The sequence below is a fragment of the Bombus terrestris genome, chromosome 9 (genome assembly GCF_910591885.1).
Source record: "Bombus terrestris chromosome 9, iyBomTerr1.2, whole genome shotgun sequence".
NCBI lineage: Eukaryota > Metazoa > Arthropoda > Insecta > Hymenoptera > Apidae > Bombus > Bombus terrestris.
The window spans coordinates 10620365-10633204 of record NC_063277.1 but is presented as its reverse complement, the minus strand read 5'-3'; the positions used below and the strand labels follow the sequence as shown (position 1 = coordinate 10633204).

The 12840-nt window shown below is 32.2% G+C and overlaps 1 protein-coding gene across 4 annotated transcripts in view; it reads left to right on the top strand.

Annotated features, from left to right (window-relative positions):
• LOC100648326 (protein RUFY3) overlaps positions 1-12142 on the top strand; it is a 30280-nt gene extending 18138 nt beyond the window's left edge. For all 4 annotated transcript variants that reach the window (XM_012311789.3, XM_048408608.1, XM_012311790.3 and 1 more), the window contains one exon: positions 10571-12142. In XM_012311789.3, coding sequence (XP_012167179.1) covers positions 10571-10711 — 141 coding nt within the window. In that variant the 3' untranslated portion in view covers positions 10712-12142. The remainder of the gene's footprint in view (positions 1-10570) is intronic.
• Positions 12143-12840: the final 698 nt, after the last annotated feature.

Sequence of the window (12840 nt, the reverse complement as noted above, 5' to 3'; positions counted from 1 at the left end):
CCGCTTACAGTGCAATCACATTACTGCGCTATCACTCGTGTCTCTACGTACACACACATACACACGCGAGAATACAATCTAGCATGTTCAATGCATGTACGTTCGGCATGCATATTCAGCGCTTTGGCGTCCCGATAGAGACGTTGCTTGGTCCGTGAAGCACGTTTAGACCATGCTTTCCTCCGCCTCCTTTCTTTTTTCTTCTTTTCGCTCCCTCGTTCGTTGTCTGGCGCAGCTCCGTAGAAGACACGGGACATTACGAAGGGGATAGCTCACGGGAACCGGTTGGTAAGTTATTGCATAATAACAAGCCAGACTCGGTATATCCTTGTTACTCATTTTTCGCGCCGACCAAGTATTACCATACTGTTTAATATAGAATAGGCCAGCCGACCGTGTTGCCGCGCAGGTGGACAAGAGCTGTCGGTTGGCCACCGATGATTTGAACCTTCCGCATGGCTTTCGAAAGACGGCTTCCTGGGAAAACCGAAGCGAAAGAAGGCTTATGTATTTCGTATATGCAAACTCGTGCAACGAAGGACGTAAAGAACGCAGACGCAACATTTCATTTGCCATTTCTTTGCAGTCCATTTGAATTACTGAATTCTGTTTTCTTTTTTTTTTTTTTTTTTAATATTGTAGCCATGAAGAGGATTTGGTTAATATTTATGAAGTTTGAAGAGATTGAAATATTTATAGCACTATGATTTTTTTAGGAACAATAGTACGATTACGCAGCTTTTATGGATTATTTTTCTATTCAATGCTTAATGGGTTAGCAGAATTGTTGCTCTTCTGTGAAGCTGTTGTATTATCCTGGTTTGTCAAGTTATTGTTTGTGAATTGCATTCAATATTCTTTTTCTCTCGTTAATAAAAAAAAAAGAAAAAAAAAAAACGTTTACATGTAGATTCAAACAAGCTTTATTAATTTCTTTTACATATATTTTATTAAATAGTGGTTTACAACAAATTTCTCTATACGTTTGATATTCCTGAATGGAATATTTTTACGTTTAATCGTTCAGTCTAATATAATCGATCGTGTAACTATCGTCGATGCACATGCGTTGCAGCAAGCAGATGTTAGAATGCATAAATTGCAAAATGGAATAAGGGGATAGCATCGTTTGCAACGCCAAAATGGCGACATATCTTTGCATCATCGATGATATCGATTCGAGCACAGATGTTAATAATTGAAACACCTCGAACTTCTTATATAGATTTCGTAACATAATTGAAGTAATAACAATTTTTATTTATATGAATATTTCTAGAAATAGACGTATTAAATTACCTATCCTTAATCTTGTCTTATCTTGAAAGCAGGTCGTTCTATTCCTGTATGTTTAGTACAACGGATATATCATTTTCTGATAGAATATTTAAAATACCAGAATTTTGGGAATATTGGCATCGTAATATTAATTAAATATGCAAAAAGTTATAATGTTTCTAATTTGAATATACCGAATCTTTATTCAATTGTACTAGTTTCATAAGAAATGTTTTTGGACTTATAATTTAATTTGATTATAATTAAATTAATTAAATTGAAGTTTCGTGAAGAAAGATTACAAATCTTTTATCTAGAGTAAATATCATTTTGTTTATGGAAATAGTTGCGGGATATATTTCTGAATCAAACAGATTATTACAAAGTGCTTCCTGAAAAATCATTTCAGAGATAATCATTTTATTTGTTTTAAAATTAAATGAAATACGTGGTATGACCATTTGATGTGCAATAAATATTTCTTGAACGATTACCCTTTTGTTATTATAAATGGAATAAGGTATTAATTTTTTTCCATTCACAAATAATTCTCGTCAAATTGAGTACACGTACTAGAAGTGCTCATTTTCTATTCTGCATAATTAATTGTTCTCTTTCCATTCAATGAAGAAAAACACGAAAGATAATAAAGAAATAAGAAAATTATTTGTAATAGAGAAATGAATTTCCTTTTAAGCTCGTAGAAAACTTTTTTTATATAGTATAATATCAATAATAAACACACATCTCTTATAAAGAAGACATAACATCTAAGATCAGATTTATCAAAAATCAAACATATCTACCGCTTGCATACTTGATAATCTCTTAATAAACATTATTGCAACGTCAAAGAGTTGGTTAGTAATCCTTATTTCGGGACACATTTAAACAAATAAAATAATTTCAGAATATATACAAGTATAACAAACTAAAATGAATTCCGGAATAAAACAAATTTTCTAGAACACGAATTGCGTATCATTTCCCCGAATCGCAAATACATAACTGTACAGATATTAATCGTAATTGAGCAACATAAATCTTCTCTTTTAAATTTGGAATTCAGATAATCCACCGAGAAATTATAGCGGCGCCGGTGATGATTATTAAGATTTAACATAAACTTCGTAACGAACGCTCGTTTCCTGTTTCTCGATGCACGAATATCTCTGTTTCCGTACTGGAAAACAGTTGGAAGCAATAAGATACGTCCAATTAGGTTAACGATCCTCCGCAGGAAAAAATCGTTGGTTCGTTCACGCGATCGCATGGAAAATGACCGAGATAGGTTTCGTGGTGCGAAGTCGAAACAACCAGATGGTGGTGGGTTGTTTTCATCGTTTATCAGTTCGCATTGCAGCTTCCCCTTCTACCTGTTCGCCTCCCCGGAATCTGTTGTTTCAATAACACAAAGGTGATTAACCATATCGAGTGACAGCCTCATGTTTGATCCGAGTGCTAAGCTACAAATATGACAAATTGATCCCATTAAGATATGGTCGAGATGTTGAATATACAGAAAGGTGACGTTCCTGATAATCCCATCTTGTACAGTTGGATTAATGTTATTTTAGTAGATTTAGTAATGTTGTTTATGCGGTTTCACATTCATATCAACGTAATTAAAGCAAAATAAGGCAATATAACGTATAATCAAAATAGGCATCTGCCTCATTTATTAAATGTTGCCTTCTGTTTATTATTAAATTATTTATTATTAAATTAAATATTAAATTATTTCCTCCTGGATATTCTAATTTAGACTGAAATTCAAGTAATAGGAGTTCGCCAATTTTGTCCACTATCTACAATATTATCTTTCGTTCCCGTTATATAAGAACTCGCATTTGTATAAATGAATTGAATCGACAGAATTTCAATTAATCATTAAAAATTAAATTTCATTAATAATTGATAATATCTCAATGGTAATCTACTGTCTGATATTATACAGCTAAATCTACTGATCCTCTAATTTTTCTGAGCAACGTATCATACATCAACGTGATCAAATCTTGTAGAATTAAGCTGATATTATTAACGATATTTTACAAGTCACAAGTTATAACTTACTATTAGTATTGCAAATAAAAGTTTAGAAATAAACATTCTATAATAAAAATATCTTTCGTTCAAGGATAAATGATAGAATTGTAAGTAATGTTATCATGTCCTAAATATTAGAAGAAACTACTCAAAGTGCTTATGATCAGGCAAGTCAACTTTGTATCGAAATTGTGGCGATTCTTCTATATTTGCCACCGCTGGGATTCACACCAACAGAGTATTCTCACGAGTCCTCGTCTAATCATCCCGCTCGTGCAAATACGATCTTTGACCTGACCTCCCTGTGTCTGAACCACAGACCTGATGATGCCACTAGTACAGTCCAAATTGTATCTTTCTCCCTGTTTTCCTTCCTTATCTCTTTTCCTTTCTATTTTACGTAACATTACACAGAATCAGTGTATGACCGTGGAGAGAAATTTTAGTTTTAACGATTTGTTAAATTAATTTATTGATGAAATTTATAGCTGGAATGTAATAGCTAAAATCAAAAAGTGTTTTTTAATCTTCAGACAACATTTTCGGGTCTATTCTTACAATTGCGAGCAAAAATATAGTTTAAAATTAATATCTGTAGAAATATTAATAACAAAAAATGAAATAAAACATCTAAACTAAGTAAAATCACATAACATCTCAAGAACGTGAATATAACTAATATTATACGAATTTTAAAATCGCTTATCCATAAAAGATGGAAAATATCATTTAACATGTTTTCCATTATATTTCTTGATCGTAAACAATTATGAAAATATTATACTTGTATTTGATCTCTTTTATCTCTGTTACTAAATATATTCTTACATATGCATTTTATTTGTCACCAACATTTTATTTCGATTTTGAAACGCCAATCTTATATCTTAATCCGTACGTCGGAAAAGTGAGTTATATGTATTTCTTACTACATGATCTTATCTTAGAATTACACCCATGGATATACATATGAGCATGTATGTAGAATAATCTTATTGCAATTCTGAATTATTTCAGGGAATGTTGATTGTTCTCTCGATGAAACACATTCTTCGCTTAATGTCTATTAGTTTGATATCGAACTACGATAAACTAATTTATACAAATTACATAAATTACAATTACTTCCTTACAATGTCTAAATAGGCACCACAATAACGGATCAAAAAGTTAATGCTCATTTAATATCACTAATTTCAAATTATCAAAACCAAAAGGTAGAGAAAGCTCCGTGATAGATCATTTCACGATATCTTTCACATTCGATCTGCAAGCTGATTTATTCCTGCTGGAAAGTATCTATAAGTAGGTATCTATCGCGAAGGAGATCAGATGAACTGGAGGCAGGTCCATAGTCGACGAAAGTCGTGCTCTGACCAATCTAGGTTCGTAGGTTTCTCTCGTAAGTCATATTGATGGGACGGTTCAATAATTAACTTGGTGTGGAAATCGGTTATCGGGGTGATATTATTCGGCCTCTTAGTTCCTCGGTAATAACTGGCAACCAACGTTGAACGAACGAATACCGGACCACCGTCATCTTACTTAAGGGATTCAATTTAGATGTAAAATTTAGAGTGGTGGTCGCGCCAGATCCCGCCGCCTCGGCTCTCTTTTTCCTTTTCAGACGACGAATTCCGCATTATTATAATAGACCGTTGGTAATGGCTTGAAAATAAAGACCACCGAGGTAATGGAGAAGCCGGATAGCAAGAGGAGAAGCATCACCTAGACCTGAACGTACATAGACGTCATAAACTTCCTTTCCTCGTTTCTCCTTCGATCCCTTTTTATCCTTACCATTTGCAAATCTTCCACTGTTTCTTATTCTTACCCCTCGATGCGTACTTGATGACGTTCGTTTTCATGCTCCGCTAAGAAATGAAATTTACGAGCGAGAAAGTTACGTTTGTTACTTCCCTCGATTTCGTACTCGTCGCTTACCTCGTATCGGGAAATTCCTCGTTTCGAGTTATGAGGCTTTAAATTTGTGGATACTGGTTGGAGTGGAAACTGTGCTGCGGAGGAAATAATTATTGGATAAAATTGACATTTAATAATTTATGTACGTATATATATTTCTTTTTACAGACCGCAATCAGAGAAGTAGAATTTAAATGACTGGATGTAGACATTGATGTAATAGAATAATCTCAAAAATATTTTTAAGTATTTTTTATATTGTTGAAGAGTATACATCTTTTTATGTGTAAATATACCTATATACATAAAAGTCATATGCTTTTCCCATATTTAAAACGCATAAACATAGACACACGTATTTTAATGAAGTGTAATTGTTTCAAGTAAAAATGCCATTAAAATTGTATTGGTTTTGTAAGATTAGCGATATACGTATGATAATATAAAATAAATACTATTATTTATTTTACTTATTGGTTAACTTGGTATTTCAAACTAAGAACATTTATATTTTAATGTCACTTAATATTTTAATATTTAGTCCGATACTGATTTAATATTTCATATATTATTTCTTGACTTTTACTCCAACTCTTTAAATAAATTTTGTCCCATTGTTTCGTACGTTTTAAATATTACTTTCTAGTCAGAGTTTGCAGATTACACCTGATCAGTATTCAGGTATAGAAGAAGCTTTAAATACATTTGATTCCCGTAATTATTCTCAGAAGTTTGTGAATAATAATTCAGTAATAATAATGACAGAAGGTTTAGTAATTGATCATCATTACCGCCAATATGTAATATTAACAATTATTATATGGATATTATTCGCTATTCTGCATATCATTACACGAGACAGAAACAAATGAATTTCGATACTTTGATTTGTAATTTTCTGTTTGCCACTAACATTATAATGATGTATCAATATACATAGCTGTAATTAGTTGGAAGTGTCTGATGCCAGAAAATATCAGTATTTACAAATTCTTTACAAATAACAAATGAAATAGATTTTTTGCCAAGTTTACAAAGAAATGCATGAACATTTCTTTTCCAAACAAATTTAATACGACAAACAAATTCTAAATAAGAAAATTGGACATAATGAAGAATTTTAAATTAATATAATTAACGTTAGAAGTAAATTAATTAGTTACATTGGCAAATTTCAAATTGTTCGAAATCATAATCTAATATGAAATATATTTCATTTTATATAAATTTTGTTATCAATTAAATTTATCTACAGAAAGTTATAACTTTTAAAGGAAATGTAATACAACATCGTTTCCATAAATTTGGATTATCTAAAATCATGTACGACTATACAAAAATTTTACAGAAAAAGGCAAGGACGTTATACAAATATCTCAAATAAAAACAGGAAAATTTCCACCCCTATTCAATGCACTATTTTATCTCAATCGCTTCTTCATTTAAAAATACGTAGCGGATATACTATAATATAATATAACATAATGAGATTTTTCTTCCTATCCCATTCAACATTATTGTGAACGCAACATGTACAGACTAGCAGGGAAAAAATAGGAGAAAATGATATTTTACAAGATTAAACGTACTTTTCCCTGAAATTGACACAGGGACAATAGGGTTCCTAGTACATCGGGCGAAAAAAATTCTGTTGTTCGTGTGCCAGCTTCAGGTGCAAGCCCGTGAACTTTTTTCGACTTTCACGGAACGTAATCCGCAACTGCGAACCGTGTTGCATGGCTCTTTGGCTTCGACCATGCAGACTACGTTGAAAATTTTTTCAACAACCTGCTTTGTTGCCATCCGAAGGAAATATAGGTAGATTGTGGATCCTTGTAATAATGATCGTTCCTTTAATGCCTAATTTTGGTCGTGGTTGCATCGTTGTTAAAAATCCAAAACGATCCATTTTTTTTAAGCTTCATCGACCGAATTTTGGGACACGATTCGAGATTGAACTCATTTGGCTTGATGGATCTCGATGTAGATTATCATACGTTCGCTTGACCCATGCCGTTCATTTGTATAATATATGTATGTGAAAATGTTTGATCGTAGCATCGCACCGTGATGAGTAGCAAAAATGTGATTAAATCGTGTAATTTTATTTTCGTCGAGTTTCGAAATTTTCGATTCAACTGGGTTCTTGCGTCGCCATTAATTTTCGTTATTGCTTTATGAAAGCACCAATATATTTATTATTTATACGTTAGAGATAATGGAATTAAAAATTGATTTTTTCTTGCGATATATACGAGAGTGGATGAAATGTAATGTTTTTGATCCTTAAATCATCAATGGTTGATAATACTGATACGATGTAAATTCTGCAAATTAATGACTAAAAGCTTCTTAATATTTTACAAAATCTTATTAACAACAGTGAAAATGTGTATAAAATTATATTCGACTAAATTCGTGTACCATGTATATTTCCATGGAAATATAGAAGAATATTTCAATAGTTAAAACATTCTATCTACCATTTCTTTATTTTCTTTTGTGCCATCTTTGTTCTTCTTCCTTCAATTCAAAATCTTAATATAACAGCCTCTATAATATAACTTTATTTGCAAGGTAAAAAACACGGGGAACTTCAAATATTTCAGCATACATACCTTGAAAATGAAGGAAACGCTAGATAGGACATTTTAACTGAAGAAAACAGAACAATTAAAAGAGAAAAATTGATGAATAGGAGAAACGGACTAAATAAAGCTATCTTGTCTTTTGTGTGAATTATAAATTCGAAATCATTATTTATTAGCAAATTTGTTTGATTTTCGAAACAACTCGTGGGAACGATAAAACAGGCAATCTGATTTACCAATAGCGAATTATAAAAGAACTGCTGCTCGAGATTTTTATTCCTTCGCGAGCGAGCAAACAAATTTATCGCAACGAGGAATTGGATAGTAAACGAGGAACACGGGGAGAACGTACCGTGTATTAATTGGACCAAACGAATTATTCATAATTTGAAACACTGTTGTCTGTTTCATATTAAGCAATTAATGCACAGTTCTGATTCTCAACTACCTTTGCGTGCCAGATGTTCTACTTTAGTAATTACGTACAATTAGAGAATTACTATCGGTTGCAAGAATTTCCTGGACGCTGGATTTCTCCGTTTTTATTTTTATACCTCTCCGACGTTCCTGAATATATACTCTGATTGACAGAATATTCATATTCCTCCGACGTGCAACTTCGTACGTTTTAGTTAATTAATATTTTTACTGAAAAAGATTTCATTTAAATGTCAAATGAAATGTTACGCTTCGCGATAAAAAATTACACGGATTTCTTTTTTATTTTCACAGTCATACAATTGGAGGTATAAGTTCTCAGTTTACCACAATGTTATGTGATTTTCACACGACTGGTTGCTGATCAAATTACATATTGTAATATTGGGCAACTTGATCCAATGAACATCGAAATTATAACGAATGGTTGTACTGAATGTCTAATGAACAGGAATATCAAATGATATTCAAAGACCATAAACCAAAAGTGGTTGTTGAGAACATAGCACGAAGAACAGTATAAATCTACGAAACATTTTTCCAAACAATGGCATACATTTTTGCTCACAACTGTTGCGTATCTCCTATTTTTAATAAAAATGAATTAACGTTTAGCGCAGACTATGAATTTTATATTTTATACATTTTTTCATAAAATTATTAATATACGTATAATTATTATTATACGTATATTATATAAGTTACAATTATAGTATAAATATAAATATAAACTATATATTGTAACATAGTTCATTCATGATTCCTTTCAATCTTGCTGCAAATATAATTACTGTTTTAAGGCTTCTAGGCAGAAGTGTGAGTCTAGGGAATGATACACAAAATCGATATTTACCATAAGACTAAATATTCTTATAATCTTCCAAGCCATAATGTGAGTGTATATAGAAAAGTGTTCTAGTACTTGAAATTTTTAATGAACTCTTCTTTAATTATAATATAAGTAGATCTAATTATTTTCTGTTAGATGGTAATCGGAGAGAGAAATTTGAGCTAGATTTTTCTATCGAAGCTTTATCCACGGTTTTCATAAATTAAGGGTCTTTTCATTCGTTCTATTTTCCTTCTGAACTCCTAAATTTGTTTATTGGAAATAAGAGGAGATCAGCCTGATAATGATCGTTTTCACGGTCTTAAATCTTTTAACTAAATGTAATTGGAGCTGAACAGGATAATTTATTTATTTCATTTTTAACGCAGCGCTTCGTATCCATCAAAAGTCAGGAAGTAGTACGTATTTATGATCACGGGAATTGAAGTAGATCCAACGAAAATTAAACATTAAATGACATTTATTAAAATTAAATTAATATTTGTTAAAGTAAAAAATCAAGACCAAGAGAAAATAAAGTATTTTCAAATTTAAGTGGATATCGTTGATATCGACTACTGAGGCCGCCGAAACGAGATTCAGGCATTTAATTTAATGAAATAAGCTGAAGCATAAATATCGTCGAATACGATTAAACAGAGGACAGACCTTAGGTGGCAATGATGTATTTTGAAACTAGTAACCGTGCAGAATACCAAATAAGATCTAGGTCAATTTTGTCTCAAGTCAGTTTCAGGACTCGAACCTCATTCTTACTTTTATTTTAGCAAAATTTCTGCCTGATCACGATATCCTAGTAAAGGGAACAAATTGAACTGATTCAAAAACTAATAAGAAAGTTTCATTTTATCGGGAAAGAGTAAGTTTGAAATAGACCAAACTGGCTGTGGAGCGAATTGTTTATTCTTGCAAAGTTCGATCATCTTGCTTTGAAATATATAATGTTTAATAATAATCGATTAATCATAGATCATGAGCAACTTAGGTATTTTAATGCGCCATATGTGTAAATAAATAATTTCCATTTTTACATTACATAAAACTAAAACTTCACATACATATTACGTGTTTCATATAAATTATTATGAAAGTCTTTCTTTTCAATTTCGTGATTTTTAATTTATATTACTTACTAATATTAATAATTAATACCTAATATTAATTCAATTGTGTAAAATCAAAATAGCAAAAAAAAAATTTCTTTGTAACACATGTTATCAAGAAATACCAATTTTACTTAATAATGATTATTATTAACGTAACAAGATAATAATTCGTAACTATCCCCATAAATAAATTATCTCTATACACACCAAGCATCTGAAAGCTTGCAAACTGTCATTCTACATCTTCATCGATTTTATCACTCAAAAGTTTGGACGACAACCTTCTTTCTTTGCTATTCTCTCATCTAATTCGAATTAATTTGCGTCTGTTGCAGCACCATTGTCGAAACTGCGGCAAAATCTTTTGTCATGCCTGTAGCGACAACACCACAGCCCTGCCGAGTTCGACGAAACCTGTTCGCGTTTGTGACGAATGTTACGTGTTTCTGGTCGGCCGTTACTCGGGTGCACGCTAACAGTAACATCGTGTGACTGGTTGTCCATCGGTCAGGCAACACGAACCGTTCGTTCAAGGTAGCCAGTCGAGCAACGAAGGCGAGAACGAGAAGAATGGAAGAAAAAGATCTGTCCCGCACATATACTCGCATCATACACGTACACGATGCCTCGAAGGCTGCTTCCTTCGGCATCGAACCTTATTCGAAGCTGCTCGAATTTTCCATTCGACCCACGCGGTTGTCCGAAAAAGTTGCCGACGCTACGCTGCCTTGCCTCGCGTCCAATTCCTTTCATCCCAATATCATCCAGGCGACGTTTTGTAAAAGATTTGCTTGACGCGCGGTGCAGAGCACTGTCGACATTTTGTTACCCAATGAAAAGCATAATTTTATGGAATGGAGCCTTGTGATTGTTTTTAAGTCATATTAGATGGAGAAAGTGTTTGCACACCATTATTGTTTTAATATTTAAATAGTTATTTAAATACGCGGTTAAAATGAAGAAACAAACGGAACTATTAATTCTACTATAGCGTGGTTGTCGAATATAACAGGGTGAATCTCACACTTTAAGCATCACACGTAACGTAACTATTAATATTTATTTCTTAGAAGAAGCTAAGAATATAAATTTGCTGTATCTGATACTAGAAATACCAGAAATCTTGAAGACAGAGAAACAATTTGTTTTTGAATAGTTTGTTACTTCTGAATTTCTCATTGTTCGTTATTTTCATATTTCTCATTTTTTATACAGCAATTTCTAACCGTAATTATCGAGTCGTATACGAATTGTAACAGTTTGGGTTAAATTATTTAACGGTGGGTCTTAGTTTTGTAATTGCCAGAAAATTTGATTACTTCCCTCTCTTCCTCCTGAAGACAAGAATGGTTATGCTACTTGATGATACAATATTTGTCAAATAAGCTATCGTAATGTAATAATGTAACAGTTTTAACTTAAAAATCGAACAGACTTAAGTGAGAGATTTAGAGGCAAAAGTTGTGAAATGGTTGATCGATAGTAGAATATAAATATGTGCAAATACTTTTCGTAATCGTTCAACTGAAAGTAATCTCCGTTCTGTTCGTTTGAAAGTACAGTCAGGAGGAGAAGGCTTGAAAACTTTGAATCGCCAAATCTTCGCTGTTAGCCAGATCAATGATAATCAAAATACATTCATACACATGTAACATACGTTACTATGTTCTTCGGTTTCTCGAAAGTTTAGACGTCCGTTAGTTCCTTTCGCGGTGGACTGTTATCGAGAGACACTCTGACGAATGTTAATAAACCGAGTATTTTATATTCAGATAATTATAAGTAAATGCGCCCTCGAATTCGAGTTGTGAAAAAGATTTTCGAAACGCGTGCCTGTACAATGATATTTTTTAAATGTTCTGTAGCATGATGGAAAGATTTTATGCGAATAAAAGGCTGGTTTTATATTTCCCATATTATCAATTCTTTCTCCTCTCTTTTGTGTGTTCGCGTATCGTACTAATTTTCTTTTCATCAGTATAGCAGATCGGCGCAGACTTCAAAGGGAAATCGTAATCTCGAAAGAAGATTTCGCGGCATTAACTTCTCAAATTAAAAACACACAAATGAAATATTATAATGCGCTGAATCTTGCTTTATGTGACTGTGATTATCCTAGCTTTGAAAAATCTTTGACGAAACATTCTTAATTATGGTGAATGCTTATTGTGTGTCGTGCAATTCCTCTTTAGTGTTGCTTATATAAATACTCAAGATTAGTTATTAACATTTAGAAATATGAGGATAATATAAGAAAAAACATTTCTAGTAAAATGAAGATTTGATCTTTTGCTGAAATTAAGGAGCTCTATGAAAATTACAAAGATTAACCAATGGTTAAATTGTTAAACGCATCACTATTCTTAAATTGTGCAACATTCCATACTGATCGTCTCGTTAAAAATCACATTTTTCTTGATCGATCTTGTTTTTTAATAATTATTTATTCAACGTTTAACCAAATTCAACATTTTATTATTTGACAGAAGTTCATAATGAATAATCCTTTTTCAATCGTATCACGTACGTAATTGAATGTATCGGCTGTCAGAAACACCGCGAACTTTCCGAACAATTCAGTATCTCGTGAGTATAAAATTTGTCC